The sequence below is a fragment of the Phocoena phocoena genome, chromosome 1 (assembly GCF_963924675.1).
Source record: "Phocoena phocoena chromosome 1, mPhoPho1.1, whole genome shotgun sequence".
NCBI classification, from domain to species: domain Eukaryota; kingdom Metazoa; phylum Chordata; class Mammalia; order Artiodactyla; family Phocoenidae; genus Phocoena; species Phocoena phocoena.
The window spans coordinates 131,206,418-131,233,445 of NC_089219.1; the positions used below are offsets into that span (position 1 = coordinate 131,206,418).

General features: G+C 38.5%; 1 protein-coding gene across 2 annotated transcripts in view; it reads left to right on the top strand.

Annotated features, from left to right (window-relative positions):
- The window catches only part of RABGAP1L (RAB GTPase activating protein 1 like), a 619,828-nt gene that overhangs the window by 413,186 nt on the left and 179,614 nt on the right, over window positions 1-27,028 (top strand). For both annotated transcript variants that reach the window (XM_065882769.1, XM_065882778.1), the window contains exon 17: window positions 23,205-23,246. In XM_065882769.1, coding sequence (XP_065738841.1) covers window positions 23,205-23,246 — 42 coding nt within the window. The remainder of the gene's footprint in view (window positions 1-23,204; window positions 23,247-27,028) is intronic.

A 27,028-nucleotide genomic window follows, 5' to 3' on the forward strand; every position in this document is an offset into this window, starting at 1 on the left:
CTATGGCCGCTGGGCCTGCGCGTCCAGAGCCTGTGCTCCGCAGCGGGAGAGGCCCGCGTACCGGGAAAAAAAAAAAAAAGATAGTCCAGGTTCTTTATGTTTCCAGGAATGAAATAGCCTCTGAAGTACTGTCGATTTGCTTGCTGTGTGACTGGGTCAAAGAAGGAAAGGGCTCATTTACGCTCAAACAGTGTTTTGATTTAGCATAGCTCCCAGGTTTTTATCGTGTTCTGGGACAATGCTTGGGAGCGTTGGAGTCAATAAGATGTATATTAGATTTGTTCGTTTAATAATTTAGCACTTTGAATTTTCCCTTTGAATTTTTATTTTTCCAGAAATCTCTCCTGGGTTGAGGTTTTTATGTTACGATTCATGTTAGGATTGATAGAGGCTAACACCTCTATTAAACAGCTTTATTTATAAATTGGTTTGCAGTAGACTTTTTATAAATTAGGATACTTCTTCTTTTATTTCCTCACACAATTTTTCACCAGCAAGGCTGGATCAAAAGTAACTTTCTCACCTAAAGTGAATTTTCAAAATGAAGTCTTTTAAATTATCTGTCACTGTTATGAAGCTAATTAGAAAATTTGAGTTATTTCAAAAAGATATCAATTTTGACAGCTTGACCTTTATGACTTTTTTGCCATTCTTTCACTGATGCATGGTGCCATCTGCTGTTTGTGGGAAGTAGATTATAGTTTGAATCATGAGGCAGAATAGATATATAGTGTCTAAAAGAAGAATGCAAAAATAGATGAAATGGAAAAATACAGGAGTATGACCTGTTTGAAACTTTGAGGCCTATGGTTTATTTGCTTATTTTTTTAATGTAAAATAATTTTTTAACTAATTTATTTTATTATTTATTAAGATATCATGTAAAACTGGTGGAAACATAGCTATGTGTTTTAAAAACAATGTCTTAGAGAATTTGATTAATTCAAAGAAGAAAATTTAAAATGATAATTCTACTAACCATGAGATAATTAATATTAACATGTGAAATCATTTTAAAAATCTGGTTATCTCTAGTATTTACATGAATCACAAGATTTTATGCTCATTATATTGTCTTAATTTTGCTTTCTTGCTCATATGTCTTAGGTTTCCTCTTAGAGTAGCACGGTTCTTGGCCCAGAGTAAATAATTGGTAAACATTTGTTTGTTGGTCAATTAAGCTTCACTTGGTTTGGTTTTTGTGACTACATTGGGCAGCTTTTCTGAAATCCTTCTCCTGGCCTTGTTGTAGAAGCAGAGCTTGGAGTGAGAAAGACCTGGTTTCCCAGCCAGGCACTGCTGCTTACAGGCTGTGCAGCCCTGGGCAAATCATTTCACTTCTTAGCAGCTCTCTTTCCTCCTCTGTAAAAGGAAGATAATACTATCCATCTTTTGGGTTGCTGTGAGAATTAAATGAGGTAATACTTGTCACATGCCTGGCACAGTCCTTTCTTTTTGTTAAAACGTTATTATGTTCAAATTCAGTGAGTTTCCTTTTTACCTTAAAGATACCTTTGTCAAGAGTCAGATTTTGTTATTATAAAATCCAAAGAAGATATACAGATTGCCAAAAAACACATGAAAAGTTGCTCAATATCAGTAATCATTAGAGAAATGCAAATCAAAACCACAATGAGGTATCACCTCACACCGGTCAGAATGGCCATCATCAAAAAATCTACAAACAATAAATGCTGGAGAGGGTGTGGAGAAAAGGGAACCCTCCTACACTATTGGTGGGAATGTAAATTGGTACAGCCACTATGGAGAACAGTATGGAGGTTCCTTAAAAAACTACAAATAGAACTACCATACGACCCAGCAATCCCACTACTGTGCATATACCCTGAGAAAGCCATAACTCAAAATGAGTCATGTACCACAATGTTCATTGCAGCTCTATTTACAATAGCCAGGACATGGAAGCAACCTAAGTGTCCATTGACAGATGAATGGATAAAGAAGATGTGGCACATATATACAGTGGAATATTACTCAGCCATAAAAAGAAACAAAATTGAGTTATTTGGAGTAAGGTGGATGGACCTAGAATCTGTCCTACAGAGTGAAGTAAGTCAGAAAGAGAAAAACAAATACCACATGCTAATACATATATATGGAATCTAAAAAAAAAAAAAAAGGTTCTGAAGAACTTAGGGGAAAGACAGGAATAAAGATGCAGACATAGAGAATGGACTTAAGGACACGGGGAGGGGGAAGGGTAAGCTGGGACAAAGTGAGAGAGTGGCATGGACATATATACACTACCAAATGTAAAATAGATAGCTAGTGGGAAGCAGCCGCATAGCACAGGGAGATCAGCTTGGTGCTTTGTGACCACCTAAAGGGGTGGGATAGGGAGGGTGGGAGGGAGGTACAAGAGGGAGGGGATATGGGGATATATGTATACGTATAGCAGATTCACTTTGTTATACAGGAGAAACTAACACAACAATGGAAAACAATTATACGCCAATAAAGATGTTAAAAAAATCCAGTAAAAGGAAAAAATTTAAAAACAAAACAAAAAATCATAAGCTCTTCCATTCGAAGGAACTTTAGCAAGTGGGTCTCAAATTTTATTATGCATTTGAATCACCTGGTGATCCTATTTAACTGCTAATTCAGATTCCGGTTGGTGTTTCTGGGATATGGAACCAGAGAGTCTGCACATCCAACTCACTCTTAGGTGATGCTGATAATGTCTCCACAGAGCACTCTTTGTGTAGCAAGGCTTCAGAGAACAACAAACAAACAAAACAACTGGTAAAGCTCCCATTTTTCCTTCCACACATTTAATCTCATGTACGAACCATCAGAACTACATTTCTTTGTAGAGGAGAAAGGAAATCCAGAGTCTCTCTCCAGAAGACATGCAGACTAATTTCTTACTCTTCACTCTCAGCAGTAACATTGTTTAGAGAATGACATTCAAGACCTAATCATGTATTGCCCAAGCACTCTAACCTCCAGATACTTCATTGGAACCAATTCAAAATTCAACATCAATCTTTATTTCTGTTTGTAATTTGTTACCCATTTATATTGTCTTTAAAATTTAAGCAAATTAGTTTCAATGTAAGTTCTAGAACAATAACTTGAATCAAGTAAGTCTTTTTTTTGGTGCATTGAGTAGACAGTGCTTCTCCCTTGATGTTTGAATTTTGCCCCACACTGGTTGATTGTGTTTAAACCTGAATACTCAGTGAACCAGTGTGGGTTCACCAGGATATAATGTCTGTCCACATATTCTCTGAGAAGGAATGGCTTTGATTTTACCCAGGCATAGAATTGTTCACACTTGAGGGATCATCCAGCCCAGTCACACAGTTTCAGGGTCCTAAAGAAGATTAAAGCAGGCATAAAATAAATTCTGCTTTGGGACATATGAATTTGATTTAAAAAGTAAAAATTATTGGCTGGAGAATAATTTAATGGGCAGAACAGTTTTTCCAAATTCAATATTAAGTGGAAGAACAACATTGCCCTTTTTGCCTGCCTCCCTCGAGGTGTTTCTAACAGCAACCTCCTTTTTTTTTTTTTTTTTTAAAATAAAATCCTGCTTTTACCTAGTGCCGCTCACTGCCCTGAGAAGCATTGCTCTGAGACTACTAAAAGGTCATGAGGGCCACTAGGAATTGTATAGACAGTTTTTACTGTCATCCTATCTGCAGACAAGTAGATATCCCTCTAAAATGAGTGCTTAGGATGTCTCAAAAAGCAACTTCCTACTTTGGTAACTTTTTCAGTGTTTTTAATTCTCTTGCTTTTCTCAACATTTTTGAAAAATAGATTACAATGCCTTTTTGACAAGTATTTTTTCAAGTGGCTAATCAGAAAACAAAACAAAGCAAAAATGAAACCTTTATAACATATATCTCCAACTTGAGAATTTTCTTTTTCATACTATTCCTGGCAGTCCATCTTTACTTTTATTAATGAACTCACCCACCATTTAAGTTTTCAAGATGCCTGGAAATTCCTCTAGTCTCAAAAAGGCTAGATTCTATAGGCGTATTCTGTAAATGAGTCTTGGTTTCCAGACTCTGGCCCTGGTAATATTGGTGCCTTTCTTACTACATCTTCTGGTGAACCAGAACTTAGAAGACAGCTGTATCTCTATAAATCAATCTGTTCTCTATTTGAAACCAGAAAATCAAGTGTGTCTACTATATTTAAATCATAAAGAATCATGGATTGTTCGACTTGGAAAGTACTCTATGGGTATTTTAAGGCAATAGCCCTTATTTAAAAAGAAGAGGACTTGTGTAAGTATGGCAGGACAAGCTCTAAGATCCATGGCTGATCTTAAGTTCAAAGCAGGAGAAGGCAGTTTGGTATTAGGAATTTAAATTGAATACTTTGAGTATAGTAGGTAACTCTTCAAAAGCTGTCTGCACTATTTGGACCGATGCTACAGTATACTATCTAATTGCATTTTTTATTAGGAGATTTATGAAGGCCTTGAAGAGAGTTCATAGGTAAACAGTGAAATAATTTACAATTAGTACATATGAGGACTGATTAAAGGAATTAAGAATACTTAAACTTGAAAAGGGTACATTCAAAAGTATCTCAGTGACATGAAAAATTGCAATCAGGTGTTCTCCATTTCCTTTGAGGACAGAACAAAAGGAAGTAAATATATACTATAGTAAAAGGAACAGCAGTTAGACGTGAAGCAGATCCACACAGTGAAGCCAGTAAACTCTGCAGTAGAAGGAATATTTGGCTTCCTGGTTATCCTCCTCAAATTCTCTGGTTATTTTCAGTATCTGTTTCCTATGATTGGGATATGACATCTCAAGGCCTGAGTTGGAGGCACCTCTAAGATATCCTGTTCAGCCCAGTGATCTTGCACAGGCTGGCTAATATTGACTGTCAGAGGCAAAATAGCAGCCTATCCATGGCAAACTTCTGACATTATCAGTGCAACCAAGTTCTGTTTTATTTAAATGCTTTTTAAAACCTGCAACTAGCCATTAAGGAATAAATACTCAAAGACTAAATTAGTCAGCTTCTATCATTTTCTGAGAAGCAAAACTAGAACCACCTCTCCTCTGTATTCAATTTTAGTTTATTAATCCTTTGATCTCTTTCTCCTGAAGTACTAGCTGCTTCTACTTCCTAGTGATCTAAGCTTTTCCTTTTAAGACTGAGTCTTTGATGTGATCAAATTGATTGGGAGAAAAATTTTTTTCAAGAAGTTATATAAGAAATGTATAGATCAGCTTTTATCAAAATATGGAGCAAGTTCCTTAAGATCTCGAATAAATGAAATTTCATATAAAAATTCTGAGAAATTCAGTCTTGAAAACTTTACCATAATAATGTGTTCAGATATGTAATGCTGAGCTGTGTCAGGCATTGTTCTAAGTGCTTTACATATAACTCATTTAATCCTCATAACAACGCTCTGAGATAGGTCGCTTTTATGAGGAAATGGAGGCAGAGAGAGTTTAATTTCTCTAAGTCATCCAGGTAGGAAGAACTGAAAGGTCGCTTCAGACTTAGGAAGGCTGGCTCCAGAGTCCATATCATAACCTCCTACACCCTACTGCGTTTTATGTCTTTAATGTTGCCCAGGTACCTCTCAAACTGACTGTAATGTGGACCAAGGTCTGGACAGTTGCAAGAGGCAAGGAGAGCCAGCAAGCAGTGGAGCACCTGCCTCCCTCTTCAGCTCAGTCTTCTCTGCTCACTTACACTTACCATCTCAGCTCTCCTGGATCCCATGCAGTTCCAGAGTGTACCATGCTTCTTTGTTTCTCTCTGACTTTACAGGTGTCATGCTATTGGTTTTCGGTGCCTCCCTCTCAGAACTTTAACCTGACCGATTTGTGTTTATTCCACAAATCTGTTCAAGCATCCACTGCTTTGTGAAGCCTTTCCCAGTTTACCCAAGAGGAACTCATGTTCCTACCTTTGGGCTCCCCCTATGTCATATACATACCTCTTTTGCTGTACTTCTGTTCATTCATTTGACAACTATTTATTTCACACTACTATGTGCCAAGCACTGTTCTAAACAATGGGGAAATCAGTCAGTCCAAGCTTCTGAATTAATGAAGCTATCTAAGTTTTTTAAAAAAGCAGGATTTTGAGCAGAGAAATGATTTGATCTAATGTCTCTTTTCAAAGGGTCACTTTGGTCAGAAAGAGAAAAACAAATATCGTATATTAATGCATATATGTGGAACCTAGAAAAATGATACAGATGAACTGGTTTGCAAGGCAGAAATAGAGACACAGATGTAGAGAACAAACGTATGGACACCAAAGGGGGAAAGTGGCGGGGGTGGGTGGTGGTGGTGGGATGAATTGGGAGATTGGGATTGACATATATACACTAATATGTATAAAATGGATAACTGATAAGAACCTTCTATATAAAAAATAAAAATAAAATTTTTAAAAAAATTAAAAAAATAAAAGGGTCACTCTGGTTGCTGTTTTGACAATAGATTGTGGAGGGCCAAGAGGTAGTAGGGATACCAGAAGGCTATTGCATTAATCCAGGTCATGAGGGGATGGTGTCTTGGGCTAGGGTGGGAGAGATGATAAGAAATAGTTGATAAGAAATAGTTGAATTTTGGATATATTTTGAATGTAGATTCTACAAGATTTGCTGATGGATTGATTGTGGGTTGTGAGAGAAATAGGGGAAAATTCTAGAGTTTTTTGCATGAACAGCTAGAAGAATGCAGTTGCATGTTAACTGAGGTGGCAAAGGTTGGCGGAAGAACAGGTTTGTGGGAAAAACAAAGTTCAGATTCAGACATATCCTATTCCTATATGGCCTTACAAACAGAGATCTTGAGGTAGCTGGATAAATGAGTCTGAATTCAAAGGAGATAGTGAGGCTAAAGATGCTGATTTTGGAGTCAGCAGTATATAGTATGTATTTAAAGAGCACTTGATGGGGTCACCTAGGGAGTGAGTATCAATAAAGGAGGATCAAAGACTGAAGCTGTGGCACCCAACATTAGACAAGAAAGTATGGAGAATCCTGCAAAGGAAACTGTAGTGGGCAGCCTGATGGGGAATCATTTCATGCCTTTACTAGAGCATGTAATGTTCAAGGGCAGGACTGTGGTTTATTTATCTTTAGAGTTCCTACTACAGATGTTGGTAAGTGTTAGTATATTGAAAGAAAGAATAGCTCTTAGCAGGAACACCAAGCATGACTATAAGGACCCCAGAAAAGGGTAGTATTCAGAATGGAAGGTAGGTCCACTAAAGCTCCCTACCCAAATGGGTAGGATTTGGAAGCAGGACCTCATTTCCAAAGAGGGGACTAGTAACAGTAAAATAAGGTCCCTGTCCTAAAAACGCCTGGAGAATTGAGCAAGTTCTCAAGACAGCAACTTAGACAAAGGTAACAGTTCAGAACCAGAATTCAATAAGGAGATGAAAACTTGGTCTTAGGAGAAGGTCAGATGTCATCTATTATAAATGAGGCACAAGATGAGATGAGCTAGAATCAAACCTATCTTGATACTCAGCCTCTTAAATACTGGCTTGTAGAAATCCTTACTCTTCTTTGAGACTGAGGCCATGTGCTAAAACCTCTAAGAATCAATGCACTAAGAATCAGAATCTTACAGGGTGGGATTCAGGAAGTGAACTTTCAACAAACCCCCCTTTATTATTTTTAACCAGTGTTCCGCATTTTATTATTTAAGAATCTTAACTCACAGAGAGGTTAAGACACTTACCTAAGCCAGTTGGTGGCAGAAATGGAATTATGATACAGATCTTTTAACTCCTGCTCTGAAACTTTCGGTTTACAGCATTAATGAATTTCTACAGTGAATTTCCAGATTGTTTACTAGGAGGCTTAATTTACTATGTTTAAATGGGAATGAATTTCACAGGGCTTCTGGAATTTTTCCCTATAATTATAGAATTTTTGCAGCAACTACTATATTTCTGTTGCTACAGTGTCCTTTATTAATTAGGTCTCTTTGATTTGTTATAGCTCTCACTTTTAACTTGTTTTTGTTTTGTCATTTAGTAGATCTCAGACCAAATTAACTGAACTAATTCGTCTATCTTTTCTTAAATGGAGACATCTCCTCACTATGGCAGGCAGATCTGTGATTTCTAGTATAGTTCCTTGATTTGAGGCCAGGATTTCTTGGAAAAGAACTTCCAGTATAAGTGATTCAATTATGTGCCTCCTTTAGATAGATACGTTTCTTTTGGTCAGCTCTTAATAAAGGAACAAGCTCTCCCCATCCATTTTATAGCTTAGCATAATTGTGAATGACCTGAATTATATCCTAGAGCAATCAAATGACTATACTTATGGTACCTGAAGTCCTCGCTGTTTTACTCCGTGATAGCTAATTACTAACAAAAAATGATTTGCGGGCTTCCCTGGTGGCGCAGTGGTTGAGAGTCTGCCTGCCAATGCAGGGGACACAGGTTCGTGCCCCGGTCCGGGAAGATCCCACATGCCACGGAGCGACTGGGCCCGTGAGCCATGGCCACTGGGCCTGTGCGTCCAGAGCCTGTGCTCCGCAACCGGAGACACCACAACAGTGAGAAGCCCGTGTACCGCAAAAAAAAATAAAATAAAAGATTTGCTGCATAAATCATAGTACTTAATTGAAAATATACTGGAAGCTCATTTACCTTTTGCTTTCTAAAAAAGTGGATAATCATTATAGCTCACGGGTCAGAGGTTGTAGATTTTACATATCCATGATGTATGAATGGATAGGTGGAAAAGGGAAAATTATACTCTAAATTATTAAGATTGCTGTGCAAAAATGCTTGACTAGGAACATCATAGAACTATAGCAATAGGACCTTTGCCAACTTATAACTGTTTTTGTATTCAAGGAAAATCAATTGCTCATCAGAATATTTTGTTACATTTTAAAATGTGTCATTTCTGTATTGTAAACATTTTTAGTTTCAAAATTAAGTTTTCAGGTTGCAGTAAAAAATTATTAATTTCAAAACATGTATATTGTCTCTTCTAGTAAGGAATGTGGTTTCTGGTCAAGCAGGTAATATGTATTTATGTTAAAATTTGGGGCACATTTGTAATTGATGAGCAAATGTTGATTTTCATTGGGTTTTTTTTTCTTTTTGGCCGTGCTGCTCGACATGCGGGATCTTAGTTCCCCAACCAGGCATCAAACCCGTGCCCCTGCATTGGAAGTGCAGAGTCTTAACCACTTGACCACCAGAGAAGTTCTCATTTTCATTGGAATTTTTAAAGAAAATAATATTGATAGGTTGTTTTCTCTGAAATTTTTTCTATTACCAGTTTCATAAAATTGACCTGCTAAATTGACTTTTTTTTTGCTTAGTTGTTCATTATATGCTGTTCTTTTCTCACCATTAATCTGCCAAATTTTATCACTTTCAAATTTTCCTGTTTGCATTTTTATTAAGCTTAACTCATTTCATCGTATTTCCTGTAGATTTAAAAATAGCCAATTGTATAACTAACACAACATTGTAAAGCAATTATACTCCAATAAAGATATTAAAATTAATTAATTAAAATAAAATAGCCAATTGTATAGTTTCCTATTAAAACAGAATAATACCACCTGTATATAAATATGTACACATATATACATGGACATAAATCACTGAAGACATTTGTGAAATTGGACACAAGTAACCTGTTTTCAACAACATTCAAAGGGACCACTTATTTTTTTTTTCTACTGGTGGGGTATATAGACTAGCCTGCAGTGGATCCCAGCATTTATGTTTTTATTAGTCATTTTCTCAGATATGCATCATATCTCTCTTTTTTTGCTGTACTCATTGAAATAAAAGGTCAGATATTTTCCATTATAAAATTCATCCATGCTAGAGGTTGTGAGTTTTCTATACATTATGTTTTCTATATATTATATTTTAGTTTTGATTTATGTTAGAGTTATGTTCATATTTTATAGAGAATATAGTATGCTTTTTTAGAATTTGTCATATATTCATTTTTAAATGCGTAAAATATAATTTACCTTGATATTTTAAGTACTTGATGAGATTTTTTGCATAATTCAAATAAAATCTGATATATTGATTTACTCGCTGTAGGAAGCATCAACTATCTTTTTTTCTTTTGCGGTACGCGGGCCTCTCCCGTTGCGGAGCACAGGCTCCGGACGCGCAGGCTCAGTGGCCATGGCTCACGGGCCCAGCCGCTCCGCGGCATGTGGGATTGTTTAAGATATATTCTATTTCTTTTTTTAAAATTAAGTAATTTTTATTTTGGACTGAGTTTATTCGTTACTGCGTGTGGGCTTTTCTCTAGTTGCGGCGAGCGAGGGCTACTCTTGGTTGCGGTGCGGGGACTTCTCATTGTGGTGGCTTCTCTTGTTGCGGAGCATGGGCTCTAGGTGCGCAGGCTTAGTAGTTGTGGCTTGCAGGCTCTAGAGAGCAGGCTCAGTAGTTGTGGCGCACGGGCTTAGTTGTTCCGCGGCATGTGGGATCTTCCCGGACCAGGGCTTGAACCCCCGTCCCCTGCATTGGCAGGTGGATTCTTAACCACTGTGCCCCCAGGGAAGTCCAGTTTCTTCTGTTTCTATCATCATCATCTTCAGCTAGATTCCCTACCTTTTAATTAAATAATGCTATAATGCAACTCACAGTATTTTTAGTGACATTTAATTTCGATGTTTGACTTTAAGAACATTCCACATGAGACCTTTAGAAACATTTAAAATATTATGAAATAGCCAAAAGCAGACTTTGAGTTTTAAGATGTGCTTGTTAGAGGCATTGTGTGGTGATTCCCACACTGGCTGCATATTATAATCACCTGGCCCCACCCAGATCAATAAAATTAGACCTTGGGGTGTTAGGAAAGCTCCCTAGGTGATTCTAATGAGCAGTTGGCTTGCAATAGGTAATGCTCCGCTCTCAGTCTGAATTCAAATTAGAGGCTCTTGGAAAATTCTTAAAAATACAAGTGGCCAAGCTCTACCCTCAAGGTTTTTTATTTCTTTGATCTGAGGTGGAACTCCTGCATTTGTGTGTTATAAAAGCATCCCAGGTGATTCTAATAAAAAGCCTGGACTGAGAACCACTCATCTAATGACAAAGAACTGGATTAGAGTCAGGAAGCTTGCCATTCCAGTTCTAATTCTGTGAATTAAAATAAATCAACTAGCATATTTGAGCTTCCTTTGTAAAATGGAGGTATTACTATCAGCTTGTCTATGAACAGATATTGTTACAGTTGAATGAGACAGTGTACTCAGAAGTACTTTTCAGTAAAGCCTATATGAGATGGTAGCAATTAAGGTTTACCATGGAATGGCTTCTGTAAAGTGGTGTGTTCAGTTTGGTACTAAGCCCTGTGTGGTTGTTGGCAGAAAGAAATTTGGGCTCCTTGGTTATCCCCAGGGTACATCATTCTGATTTTTAAAGTTTGCACTGCATTTTTATTCAGACCAGGCTGCTAGTGGCTCTGGGTGGTAGGGGCCAGGCAGTGGAGAGAAAGATGGAGCTGCACCATCTGGAGATTTTTAAAATTTTGTAAATTCCTGTAATTAGTAATATTCTTCTTATACCCTGACAGAGACATGGTGGGCAACAATGGAGTTGTTTACCTGGTTTAAGTTTTCAGACTCTTTTTCAGTCTTTCCTCCTGTATCTCTTCTACGTCTACTGTCCCTAGTGTTTAAGCTTCACCAGCATTTACCCATATACTGAGTGAGGACAGAGAAAGAGAAGGGGTCTCCAAAGATGAATACACTCACTAATGGTTTCCCACCATGACACAAACCTCAGGACTTCAGCCATGGAGGGGTAAGAATTAACTATGCAGGACCTTCCCTGGTATGTTAGTCTAGGTGCAGCCATTCACTGGATTCATCAGCCAAGCAAAATTACATACAATTTCTTTTTTTTTAACGTTAACAGCTGTTACTTTTTTTAAATTTTATTTATTTATTTTTAGTTTTGGCCGTGTTATGTCTTTGTTTCTGCGCACGGGCTTTCTCTAGTTGCGGCGAGCACGGGCTACTCTTCGTTGCAGTGCGTGGGCTTCTCGTTGCAGTGGCTTCTCTTGTTGCGGAGCACGGGCTCTAGGCATGTGGGCTTCAGTAGTTGTGGCACGTGGGCTGAGTAGATGTGGCTCACGGGCTCTAGAGCGCAGGCTCAGTAGTTGTGGTGCACGGGCTTAGTTGCTCTGCGGCATGTGGGATCTTCCCGGACCAGGGCTCGAACCTGTGTCCCCTGCATTGGCAGGTGACTTCTTAACCACTGTGCCACCAGGGAAGCCCCTACATACAATTTCTTGAGGCTTTTAAATCCTCTCAACTGTATATTTGACTGAAAATTCTTGAGTTTTGTTTTTTGGTATGATTCTGCTTTGAGAGTACTTAAAATATCAGTTCCTTTTTATCTCTGAAGACCGTGATTAATGTGTAATTGGGGTTTTTTTCCTGATGCACTGTAACCTAGTTTTCAGATTTGGAAAGAAGTAATGAACCTTCTGGGACAGAAAAAGATGAAAGATAACATGTATGTATTTTAGTGTTACTCTCCAGGAGCTCAATTTTTATATTTAAAAAGGAACTGAGCATAACATGTTTATCTTTCCAAATAACCTGAAAAGAAGGCTCAACAACCAAAAAAAAAAACCAAGTATGTAGTTAATATCAAGAAATTGTGGAAACAAATTAGTCTGAAGAACATTTCATGAATTTTAATTCTCATTCAAGGTTTTTTTCCTTGATCCTAACAACCCTATTCATTTCATCAATTCATTCAACTAATTCTGAGCACCTACTCTGTTCCAGGTAGTGTCCCAAGGGATGGAAATATACCAGTAAAGACATAGGCAGGGTTCTGCCCTCATGTAACTTACAGGGAGATAGAGACCGGTAAATGAGTAGTTACCCAGCAGTAGAATGAGTGCTGTGATATGGAGAACATAGGTGCTTTTAAAGATCACTACTGAGGAGTACCTAACCCAGGAATGAAAAGCCAAAAAGCCTCCCAGAGGAATTAGTGTCTAATCCCAGACCTAGACAAGGGGAACAATAACTAAGAGAAGAGGGAAGAATGTTCCAGGTAGAGAAAAACACCATACAGTAAGGTCCAGAGGTTCAGGGCATGGTCTAATATGGGGGAATTCCTTGAGAAGAACCTATTTTTCATTTCCCCATAGCTGTGAGATGACTAAGGAGGATGGGATTTGGGGGGAGTGGGTACCACCAGTGAAATCCCTACAAGCAGCGGGGGGGAGAGTGCCGTTCCCTCTTGACATCGTGCATGATGGTACATGACACGGTAGCAGCCTACTGAGAGAGTTATCAAGGAAGACCTTATAGTTTACCGGTAGGTCTAAATCTTCCAGTTGGGATTCCCTGGATTAGCACCATAAAGGAAAAAAACCTGCTTTTCCCTCCTGCTGTAGGGGAAAATCTCAGTTCAGTGTTATCTCCTATGTTTCTTCTCTGTGTGTCTCCTTTGCTCTCATACTCCTGGCACACTCACACAGAACACTTCACTTCTGACGCTTTTAGTCTCCAAATGTGTGGATGTTTTTCCCCACACCAAGCAGTTCTCTGCAACACCAGCTGGGTGCCCTACAATTTAACTCAATTCCAACACTATCTACCTGGATATAGTGTCAGATCCCACAGGTTAAAGGCTCAGTCCCACAGCACCGTGCTCCTACCCTACTTCAGATGCCAGTTGCAAGTAATAGGTCCCCAGGTTACCCACAATTCTGTCCATTTTGGCTACAAATCTGAGGTTCTCATGACCCCTTCCCCAAGTTCAGTTAATTAGCTAGAGGGGCTCATAGAGCTCAGGGAAACATTTACTTACCTTTCCCAGTTTATTAAAGGATATGATAAAGGATACAGATGAATAGCCAGATGAAGAGATACATAAGACAAGGTCTGGGAGTGTCCCAAGCACAGGAGCTTTTGTCCCCGCGGAGTTTGGGGTACATTACTCTCCCCGTGTGGATGTGTTCACCAACCTAGGAGCTCTCCAAATCCCATACTATTGGGATTTTTATGGAGGCTTCATAACACAGGCTTGGTTGATCATTAACTTCATTTTCAACCCTTCTCCCTTCTCAAGAGAGTGTGGGCCAGGTCCGGAAATTCCAAGCTTCTAATCATGGCTTGATCTTTCAGAGACCAGCCCTCATCCAGGAGCCATCCAGGAATCCACCCACAGTTCTTGCTTCGCTAGAACAAAAGACACTCCTGTCACCCAGGAAATTACAAAGCTTCCTAGAGCTCTGTGGCAGGAACTAGTGTCAAAGACGAAATATTCGAACAGAGATGCTCCGAGTGTTCTTATCACTTTGGAAATAACAAGGGTTTCTGGAGCTCTGTGCCAACAACCCGGGCAGAGGCCAATATGTATTTTCTATTGTCTCACAAGCATATATTTAATGCCACTCAAGTTGATATATTAATATATACCTTGTAATGATAAATTGATACACTCTCATGTACCTCTTAGCTAATGGTCTTCTGGAGCCATGTTTAGTCTGAAGATGCAGTATTAAAATATCTACATTGTTAATTCAGCTAACCTTTAAAATAATCTTATTCTGACTTTAAATTAATAGCTTCAAATTTGAGGAAAATGTATAGTGTACCATGGTCATTTCAAACACTATCTCTGGAGACAGACTGCCTGTCTTGAATCCCAGCTTCAAACATCTGTGTGTGATCTTGGGTGAATTAATGAACCTTCAGCAACTTGTTTCAGCTTCCACATCTCTCATACATCTACATCTCTCTCATCTCTCATTTTTTTATTTTAAGAAAAAGGCGGGGATGTAGGTACAAGAACTCTAACAGAGTTCCTATACCTTCTGGCTTCTGGGTGAGTTGGGTCAAGGGAAACTCTAGCAGGAGATTGGAGGAAGGAGAGAATCAAGATCAGCTGGTAGTTAGGAATTGGTGAAAGGAATCAAAAACACCCCTGCAGGGGCTTCCCTGGTGGCGCAGTGGTTGAGAGTCCGCCTGCCGATGCAGGGGACACGGGTTTGTGCCCCGGTCTGGGAAGATCCCTCATGCCGCGGAGCGGCTGGGCCCATGAGCCATGGCCGCTGAGCCTGTGCGTCCGGAGCCTGTGCTCCGCAATGGGAGAGGCCACAACAGTGAGAGGCCCGCGTTCTGCAAACCCCCCCCCCCAAAAAAAAACCCCAAAAAACAAAAAAAACCACCCCTGCAACCTGGGATCACTGACTGATAACTGTAGCTAGAAGACAGCATAATCCAAGGCACATCATGACTTGAGGGGATTTGAGGAGAGCAGAAAGGTGATTGCCAGTGTTCATTGCCAGTAGGACATCTTTATAGGAACTACAAAGTGCTTTCCAGGTTACACCTCTCCTTTTTACCCAGGGGTGATATGTTGTCTGTTTACATTTTTATCTCCTATCCTAGTCTGGACGTCCCTTGGTAGAGGGATGATTTACCCATCCTTGTAAACATACAAGTGCTTGTATATGCTAAGCACTTCTCAGAATGCCTGGTACACAGATTTCATGAATACTTGTCAAAAGCTATAATTTAATTTTTTTCTCTTATTTTATATGCCTTGCTTCTGAAAGGTTTATTTAATTCAGATGACACTAACCTCTAAGAATTCTTCCCAGAGTCACTCATAATTAAGGACTCAGACTTTATAGATATACCTGTTTTCAGTACTTCACTCAAAAAACAAACCCAAGTCAAGCAAAGATAATCACCCACAACCAGACAGATGCATTCATGTTACATTCGCTTTTCATCCCTCTCCATTCTTGAACTCTTCTTCACCACTCTGCTTATGAAAAATTAACAAATGATTCTATAACAAAAATGGACAATATATAATATAACTGGGGGAAAGGAAGGGTGGGAATCATCCAAGTTTTGTTAGATTTTATAATATATTAGTGAATTAGTAGTAGACATAAGGGAGAACTTATCCCTGAGGGTTTTGAAACATTAGGACTTACAGTGAATTTGTATTTCAAGGCTCCTGTGAAAGTCCCTGAAATCTTTTTTTTAAAAGCTCCTTCTTGGTTTTCAGTGCTACAATCCTGACCTCTAGTGGAAATCCAGAAACAAACCAAAAGCCAAAACATCACATCATTTTACTTATTACTCCATCAAAGTCCATCATTTAGTCATCCTAAAAAACTGAACTTGTAAAGTGCTTACAATACGAGAAACACAGAATAAAGTAAAATACATTTTGGCTGACATTTACAGCATTCTTGTTATAGGAACTATATTTAAGAGCAGCCAGTATTTACTTCTTTATATTTGCATGGTAATTATCTGTCACTCTCTTTTTTCTGTGGAAAAAAAATGCATTACTTTATAGATCACAGAAGTAAGAAATTTAACAAAGAGAAGCTGAAGGGTTTCTTCTCAGGTTACCTGATGTGCATAACAAACTACATCAAACTTGAGTGGCTTTAAAACAATGATCTTAGAGCAAGACATAGTGATATTATGTAGCCTCCTGATGTGATGCGCTGACACAATATTGCTTCTGTGGTATATGTGCCAAGAATACATAATCTAAGTTTAATCATAAGGAAACATCAGAAAAATCAAATTGGGGGACATTCTACAGAATAACTGGCCAGTACTCTTTAAAAAAGTGTCAAGTTTGTGGAAGACAAAGACTGAATACCGTACCAGATGAAAGACTAAGGAGACATGACAACTATTGGGTCCTGGACCAGAAAAAAGACATTCTTGGCACATTTGACAAAATTTGAATATTATTTTCTTGGTTTTGATAGTTATACTGTGGTTATGTAAGATGTTAACATCTGATAAAGCCAGGTGAAGGGTATGCAGAAACTCTTGGTCCTATTTTTGCAAATTTTTTCTAAACCTGAAATTATTTCAAAATGAAAGGGGTTTAAAAATTTTAAATAGCCATTTATTTTGTTGACAATTTCATAAGTCAGGAATTTGAGAAGAATTTAGCTAATGTGCTTCATCTCTGATCTACATGGCATCTGCTGGGGCACCTGAGGCTGGAGGATTCACTTTCAAGATGGCATCTTCACACACATATCTGGCATCTGGGTGATCCTTGCCTCTCCTTCTGTGCATGGCATCTTGTCCTGCAGGTCCCTTCTTCTTTTTTTGGCCTCTTAGAGCATGGGAGTCTAAGTGTAATTGCACTTCTTACATAGTGGCTGGCTTCCAAGAGCAAGCGCTCCATGAGATAGGACGTGGAAGCTGTCAGTCTCTCATGAGACCTGGGCCCAGAGTACTGGCATAGCTTCACTTCTGCCATATTCGCTTGGTCAGAGCAGTAGCACAGTCTTCCCAGATTCAAGAGGAGAGGATCAAGACCCCACCTCTAAATGGGAGAAGTGTCCAAGAACTATGACTGTCTTTAATTCATAACAGATATCTCACCAAAATCTGCCTGACTTTGCAGTAGAGGTGGAATCAGTGAAAGAAGGCATGGTTTTGTTTTTTGGGGGGTCAGACATACATAAATTCTAGTCTTATCTTTACCATTTACTAACAGTGTGATGTCTCCTAACCTCAGTTTCCTCATTTCTAAAATGGTGGCAGTAACACATACGCCATAGAGTTACTGAGAGAATTAGTGAAAAAATATACATAGAAAATGTAAGATGTGGCAGACAATAAATATGTGAACCTAATAATAATCATTAGCATTTACTGAATACTTAGCAAGTGCTCGATTCATTTGATATGCTTTTTATATGCTGTCTCATTTATTCATTGCCCCTTCCTCGGGTGACGTGTCCCATTGTTGGATGGGCCAGAAAGGGCAGCACCTATTTCCTCTAGCTTTAGTTGTATTTGCCTGCGAGCCTGCTCCGTTTACCTGGTTTGATAATTATTCACTGCCTTGTTGTTTGGATTTCCATTTCCACATAGTACTTATTTCCCTTTTATTTTGATCCCTAAGGACCCAGGTGCTGAAGCACTTCTGGCACTTTTTGACACTACCTTTTCAGCATTTGTTCTCAGTGCTGTCAGTGCAGTTTTTGACAGCTTCTCACGCAATCTGTCAGCCCCCTGTGAGCCCACAATTGCCTGCTCATCAGAGCCAGAATGTTCAGTGTCTTTGTTTCAGTGAGTGCTCTGCTGTCAGCCTTCCTTTATGCAAGATTGTGGGTGCTCAGTTGTTGGCCTACCCGGGAACACGATGATCTGCACTTTGGAGCAATTATTTAATTTGGGGCAATTACTTGTAGGTGTTCTTCAAAGTGAAGGTTTTGCCAGGCTGTGACTGAATTTTGAAACAGCAGCTTCGCAATCAGTTAAGGAACTACTCCTTCACACACACAAGGCTGATCTCAGTCTGTTGTCACTGGAGGAAGGTGGTGACCCTTTCTTTTCACGGCAAGCTGAGTTTCTATTGCTTCACATCCTGCAGGCAGTCAGCTAATTTTTGTCTGTTTTCAATATGGAGACAAATAATAAAATTTGGTTTTGGTAGAAGTCACCTATTTGTTATCTTTCTCCCTGCTCTCAAAATGCACTTGCCTTTAAATGGGAAGAATCACTTTAATCCTTTAGGAATTAGAGGCCGCATTAAATAATACCCAACTAAGTGATTCATTCATTCATTCATTCATTTATTCCTTGAGCCATCTTCTCTAACTTAGCGGTTAAGAATATGAGTTCTAGAGTTATACTGTGTAAGTTTAAATCCACTTAATAGCTGTGTGACCTTGGGAAATTTAATTTGACTTCTCTAAATCTTAATTTTCTTGTGGGTAAAACGGAATTTCAGGTTGTCGTGGGATTAAGTAAGGACATATTTTTGGTGTAATTAATTTAGATCTTGGCACATAGAAAATATTCAGTGGATGTTGACTCATTTATTATCTTGCACTTGGAGTTAGACTTTGCACTATAAATAAGTAGCCGTAACAATGTATTTACTTGTTGTTTTTACTCTTAATAATTCTGCAAATGCTTTAACCCTTTCAATCCTATTAGGAACACTTATTTACCCCTCAGTAACAATCAAATTGCTACAAATTACATATTCCTGAAGGGGGAAGCATCTTGAAAATATATAACAATTTTTTTCTTTTAAAAATATATCTCAGCTCAATTAGGCAAAAGTTGGACCATGTAAAAGTAGGTGGACAATAAAATAATGGGGGATTTAGTTCATATGGTGGCTTGGGAGAGTGAAAGGTGGTTCGCTTTTAATTTACTTCATTGTTGGCTAGCAGGCCGAGGACCAAAGCTTGCATTGACATTGTCATCTTAAAAACAACCTATTGGAACTTCCCTGATGGCACAGTGGTTAAGAATCCGCCTGCCAGTGCAGGGGACAGGGGTTCGAGCCCTGGTCTGGGAAGTTCCCACATGCTGTGGAGCAGCTAAGCCCGTGCGCCACAGCTACTGAACCTGCACCTTAGAGCCTGTGAGCCACAACCAGTGAGCCTGCAGGCTGCAGCTACTGAAGCCCATGCGCCTAGAGCCCCTGCTCTGCAACAAGGGAAGCCATCGCAATGAGAAGCCTGTGCACCGCAACAAAGAGTAGCCCCAGCTCGCTGCAACTAGAGAAATCCCACGCGTAGCAACGAAGACCCAATGCAGCCATAAATAAATATATAAATAAATAAGTAAATTTATTTAAAAAAAAAAAAGCAACCTATTTGTAGTGCCCAAATGTTGGCCTGAGGAAGGTTACTGTAATTTAGTGATACCTCTCATTGTATCCCTAAATGGGAATAAGTCTTATTTAAAAGAAAAAAATAGATATTTTTAAATATCTGACTAAAGTTGCCTTTTTTATTCTCTTCTTAGGAAATCAGGATACATTTTGTAGTGAAGTAAAGCACTGGGTAGAATAGCAAGTTTTTCCTGATTTCCAACAACTTAGAGGTCTAAAAATACCTTCGTTTGCACAGTCTGGCCACACTATTCTACTTCAGTTGAAGGCTTATGAAGTCTTTACTTTTCTTCATTTTTGTGGATAATATCTAGGGTTTCATGTAAGCAGGTGCAATAATACTTTATTATTATGAACTTATTTAAAGAGTTTACATATATAAAATTTTCTGATAACTGAAAGTTACCTCGTTAGCTTCCCAAACTTAAAGAAAATCTACTTTTTATTTAAAACACGGACTATGATCCCTTAAGCATGATGTTTCAAATATAATGTAAGCGTTCGTTAACATTGCTGAGATTATCACAGTGAACTAATGTTAACTATTGAAGGGCTATTGGCTCCACTAAATGAGCCCGGACAGCTACACATTTTTTTTAAAGTTTATCTTCTGTTTCTATCAGATCTAATATTTTGATTCTGGCAACTGTCTCAACAGGCTCTGTCCCTAACCCTATCTACCACATACTTTGGCTTTTACTTTGCTACTTCTGATATCTGTAAACTATAAAATCGTATTACCAAACTAATTCTAAGTGTAAATGAAATTAAAATTGAATAAATTTTTTTCCTGGTATTACTGAGAGCTATTTTGGCTATCTAAAGATTTTTTTTTTTTCTCCAAGTTCTTGTTTGTGTTTTCCATAGCTCAGTTGTCCAATAGTTTGACTTTGAGATCATTGAAAAACAAGGTTTCTTACTGTCATTTGATGGTGATTCTACAAATTGGTCTAGTTAGGTCCATATGGAAAAGAATAAATCCCAGAAAATTTGGGGATAGCTAGTATAGTTCATTCATTTGGTCATCATATAAGCCCTTATTAAGTACATTACGCCAACACTGTGTGGTGAAAATGCCCTTAAACTACACATTAGGAGGCTTGGCAAATGATCCTAGCCTGCTACTACTAAATGTGTATATAACCTTAGGCTAGTCAAGTTCATATGCTGAAAAATGGGAATCATAATACAGGTTGTTCTGTGGATCACTGAGATTTCACTCTTCCTGTGAAAGCAAGCAGGCAGGGGAAATGTTTGGCAGGGAGGTCGAGAACATAGCAGAGTTGGTTGTACATGGAGTGGAATACCCTGCAGGGGTTTGGAAGGAGAGGGAAGAGTAGGAGACTGGTTTAGGAGAAAAGACCAGAGCATTTTTTTTTTTTTTTGCCGTATGCAGGCCTCTCACTGCTGTGGCCTCTCCCCTTGTGGAGCACAGGCTCTGGATGCGCAGGCTCAGCGGCCATGGCTCATGGGCCCAGCCGCTCCGCGGCATGTGGGATCTTCCCGGACCAGGGCACGAACCCATGTCCCCTGCATCGGCAGGCGGACTCACAACCACTGCGCCACCAGGAAAGCCCCAGGACCAGAGCATTTTGAGGATTAGAGAACAAGAGACAAGAGATGTTTACATTGCCAGCAGTGACTAGAAAAACAAGAGCCAGAGACTCTGTGGATTTAGTCCTGACGCGGCTTGATCAGCACTCAGGTTGTGAGGATTCACTATGCCTAGCCGCTGTGACGTGGGGCTGGAGGATGTGTGTAGCAGGGCCTACAAGTGGGCAGCAGCTAGCGGGTGAGGACCCAAATTTAGATGAGGAAAGCAAATTCTGCTTAACTGTCACCCATGTTCTTGTGATTGTGATCGTGGTCTCCTTTTTTTCTCTAATTGTGATCAAAGCCAGTGTAGAATCCTTGCTTGGAGTGGTGATGCAGTCTGTCAATCTGATTTTGTCTCCTGGCCTGATTATACTTCCTGCTGCTTTCTGCTTCTTACAGGATTAACTGAGTACACCCAAAACCTTCAACCAAAGGTTTTGTGTTTATCATTCATCCCTTCTTACTATTATGTCATATGTTTGGTAGTTGAATATGAAAGATTAGCATATTATAACAGGAATGCACTCTAATTATGAAACTGAGCAGGACCCTCTGGGGCTCCCGGGCATGGAAACCTTTCTGCGTCCCATGTTCCTTATTTGCAGGGAACAGACTCCAGCCTCCGTGACCTTCCTGAGTCCCCAAAGGCAGATTCCAACAGTTGCTAATCAGAGAAGAGAGAGGATTCAGAGACAAGGGAGGAGCACCAGAGAAGGCCACCTGAGGCCAGATTAAAGAAACCAGAGAAGCCCATCAAGAGATTACCTGAGACCAGATTAAAGGAGTGTAGGCCTTTCACACACCCTAATCTTATCAGCAACCCCACCCTTGAACTGTTGCTGTAAAACTCACCAAATCCTCCCAGTTGGGACACACCGTTTTTCAGGACAGAAGCCCGCTGCGTCCCCCTTTGCCTGGCAAAGCAAAAAAACTATTGTTTTCTACTTCACCGAAAACTCTGTCTCCGAGATTCAATTCGGCACTGGTGCACAGAAACCGAGTTTTCGGCATCAATTACCTAGTCCTAATTCTTGCTTCTGATTTTGGAGACAGTAAAAGGATGGTTTGTTAAAGGTTCTTTGCATAACACATCTGGTACAGCTCTATATCCAGAAGGTAGGTAGATTATATTTGTGACCAAGCTGAAGAGGGCACATCAAATAGACCCTGGACTTATGGGAGATGTCAGCTCAAATTTGAAAGGTCTTTCTTCTCATGTATGATGACTTGCATGACAAGGAAACTGCGTATTCTGTGGCAAATTTGTTTCTGACTGTCATCTTGAGCATTTAAGATTCCTGTCTCTTGACTTTAATATCTCAACATTTCTTCAGAGTCATTGGGCTGAACTCAGAGTCAAAATTCAGCCCCAGTATGGCTTCTTAACAAACTATTTAATTTCTTTATTCATGAAGAAGTATTGCTCTGGTTTTCAGGAAAAAAGGGACAAGGGAGTCTAGCAAATAGCCCCTAATTACCACCTCTAGCTGTACACATACTACTTGAAAGCAAGCACTAAAACAAACAACGCAATAAGAACAGTAGGGGAAATCCAGTGTGATGCTTACAATCTGTCCCAGTTATCAGCAACACTATTTTTCTTTGTTTTGTTTTGTTCACCACTGGCAGTTTAACCACATCACACAGATAAGACTTAACAAATTTCATAATTTTAGACTTCGGTGTCACTGCCATTTTGATCAAGGAACTTGACTTTTGCAAGCCCTGAGCCAATTTGTTGTAAAAACAGTAAATTTATATGAGCATTAATTAGATAGCACCTAAAATTTATAATAAGCCTCTCATAGAAGAAAAAATACCTTTAGAAATCTCATGTTTAATTATTATTGTATGTGAAAGTGAAAACAGATTTTATTAATGATATACAGAAGTCTTGGGAAAATACTTAATAAAATAGTGATAGATGTGACAGTATTGATTTTGACTCTCTTTTTCTATTTCAGGGTTTGAACATAATCTTTCATGTAGCCTTGGCTCTCCTAAAGGTAAGTCTGTTTTTATGTTTAAGTTACCAAACTGTCTTACCTCTCTGCCCTTGGAACTGGGCATCATTCAATTTACAGCCCTTGCCTCATTCTAGATTCTTGAAAAAAAGAAAAAAAAACGACTTCTCTGAGGAACTCTGATCCTCTCTCCTTCCCCCATCCTTTTTTGTTGTTGTTTATTTCAAGTTTGGTTTTCTTATAATCCATTTAATCTTGCTATCACAGCACTTTTTCCAGTAAGGTAAAAATATTTCCATTCATTCAAGTTGTATGATATGAGAAAAAAACCTGTTTTCTGTCAAAATAATGCCAGCTTTCTTCTTAAAATACTTATCATAATAACATCCCTAAAGGTGCCTAAACATATAATTGAATTATTAGAATGCTTCTGTAATACACTGACTAAAAAAGAAACTGCTACATTTCAATTTGCAGTTCTTTCTCTGATAGCTAGAAATTTATAAGACATGTTAGAATTCAATTATAATTACCTTGTTGGATTTTATATCAACATATCAGTGCAGCTTTAAAAGTGTGGAAACAGCAAGACATTTGCTGCAGAGTTGATGAAAATAACCTGGTTGGTTTTTGTCCTTCAGTTAAAGATGAAGTTCTGTTATTGAAGGTGATAATTGCCTTGCTTATAAAAAGATGCAAGCTCACCCTTTTCCCAGTAAAATGTAATGGTTAAAACTGCAGACACCGGACTCAGACAGATTTGGTTCTAATATCAGCTCTAGTGTATGACTTTGGGCAAATTACTCAGACCCTGAATTTTGAGATAATAATGAAAACTAATTTATAGGATTGCTAAATGATACGATACATAAAATCCTCTTAACATAATGTCTGGAAAATTGTATCGCCTAATAAATGGTGGCTGTCATTATTGTGATTACTATTATATTGACGAAGTAATTCAGAATTTGTTACTAGATTCCCTATAATTCTTCCAGATTTCCCAAAAGATAATAATCTGAATCTTCAGAGAAGCTCCTGATATTTTAGGAGAGGTTCCATACTTAACCATTAAATACCTTGATTCAAAACAAAGGCATCACATAATATAGGCCCTATGCAACTCAAGATGTGGGCTGCTGCGCCTCATCTCTTATTCTGTTAAGCATTTGTTTTTTATGAAGTTCATAAACTGTACTTCAAACTTTTCATTAAATCATTTTGAGTTTAGATATGAAGAGTTCATATGACAAAGTTACTTTAGAAGTTAAGGAAAATATTTTAAATATTTTCAATAAAGTAACAAGCGTCTTTGCATATATCTTTCAATGAAATCATGGATCTCCACCTCATTTTTTTTTCTTGTCATTAAAACAAATCAAATCCAAAAGATGCTTTCTGCAGAGGGCTGGAATAAGACTTTTAGACTGCCTAAGCAGTGAAAGTATTACATAATTAAGACTAAAAACAATATTAAACCATAAAGTGAGTATAAGGAAGTCCAACAAGGTTTTGATTTTTCCTATCATGTCTAATTTTTTGTTTCAGATACTACATCTTTCCCAAGATGCCTTTTCTCATTTTTAATGACCTTCCTTTACTAGTGCTCTTAGCCCGTGCTTACTTTGCCTATGGATATCAGACCTGTACTCCATGTCAGCCTAATAATTTATTCATCTGGTAAATTATCCCCCTGGCTGACAGGTTTTGGGTGCTTGATTGTATTGTTTTCATTTATTTATGGCCATGTTAACCCAGACATGGCCTGTGCAGGGGACATTCTCTGGCCACTGAGCAGAAAGGCTTTTGTATCTTCTCTAGCAATGCATGGATACTCATCTAATATCATCTTGGAGAATGTCTAGTTAGAGAAAATAAAAAGGAGAGCTTTCCCATTACTATAGGTTTATATTTATCTCTCTTCCTTGTTTGAATCCTGGAGCTGACCTCACATAGAGACAGTACATATATAGGCTGCACTGAAGTGTACTTAATTGATCTGATTGCCCCACCTAGAAAAAGAATACTCCAAACACATTTGACAGTGACTAACTTTTAGCTTCTAATCTATCAGATAAAAGAATATAAACTTGTTTATATCAGAATAACACAATTAGGGATAGTTCAAAATGCTTATGAACCCAGCCTAACTAATTTTCAGTATAGCTGCAGAGGGACTTTAGATTTCTCTGTATTTCTTGTGATGAGGGGAATCAGAAAGGGAAATAACATTACTTGAGCACTTACTGTGTGCTAAATGTTAACGTAGGTTATCTCATTAGCACACATCAAATGTGTTATTTGTAGGAGAATCATGAGCTGTGTTAGAGAAGATGATCTAATTCTCTCCCTCAGTTGATTATTGAGGGAGCCAAGGCCCCAGATGGCCTAAAATCTTTTGGCTTAGAAAAGGCAAAGCTGAATTTATCATTTTAAACAGCATAAACATAGGTAAATGTCTCTGTTGCTCAGTATGGTTTATAGACACCTACTTTCTGAATGGCAGCTACTTCCTTTTGGGTTAGAAACAGTCTACCAGGCAGCTGGAAAGCTATTGAGCTAAAAGAATGATTTGCTCTAGTAGGTAGCATCATTAAATCATTTAGGATGTTGGCAGTGTCCACTAGGTAGGTTGGATATATTCCTAAAAATCTAATTCACTTATTATATGAAACATTCAGTAGTCATAGCATAGTACATTATAATAGATTGGAGATGATCAGTCAGAATTAATCTTAGCCACTTCATGTTGGCAGAGAAAATTTCCAATCAGAATAGGCTCTTTGCTTTCCAACAATGATTAAGAAGTAAATGACAGAATGTTTTTCTCTCCCCCACCCCCAAGCTCATTTTGTGTCTTACATGTGCTGGGATTGACATACACACACTACTATATATAAAATAGATAACTAATGTAGACCTACCGTATAGCACAGGGAACTCTACTCAATATTCTGTAATAACCTATAAGGGAAAGGAATCTAAAAAAAAGAGTAGATATATGTATATGTACAACTGATTCACTTTGCTGTACACCTGAAACTAACGCAACATTGTAAATCAGCTATACTCCAGTAGAAAAAAAGAAAGGTCCATTCATAACCCTACCCCAGAGGTAACCATAATAAAAATTGGGTATAAAATCTTTCTCCCATGCTTTAGTCTATTGAATATGTAAGCATGTATTACCTACCTACATATACACATAAATGTATGTATAAACAAATATGTTTTAATATGGCTTTGAGGGTTATAGATAAGAAGATGTGGAGGTAGTGGGTAAATCTAAAAGAACAATGTGAAAGGATGAACATATTTATTTTCTTTAAAAAAATGCTGTTGAACAAGACTGTTTTTCATTTAATAATATATTATGCATATCTTTCCTTGTCACTACACACATGTAGTGGTTAAAAGCATGGATGCTGGAGCCAGACTGGTTGAGTTTAAATCCCATCTCACACAATTTATCTGGTGATCTTAGGTAAATTACAGTTTCTCCATCTTTAAAATGGGGAGGTTTTTTAAAAGAAGATGTTGGGGGTAGGAGTTTATTAATTAATTAATTTATTTTTGCTATGTTGCATCTTCATTTCTGTGCCAGGGCTTTCTCTAGTTGTGGCAAGCGGGGGCCACTCTTCATCGCGGTGCGCAGGCCTCTCACTATGGCGGCCTCTCTTGTTGTGGAGCACAGGATCCATACGCACAGGCTCAGTAGTTGTGGCTCACGGGCCTAGTTGCTCCGCGGCATGTGGGATCCTCCCAGACCAGGGCTCGAACCCATGTCCCCTGCATTAGCAGGCAGATTCTCAACCACTGTGTCA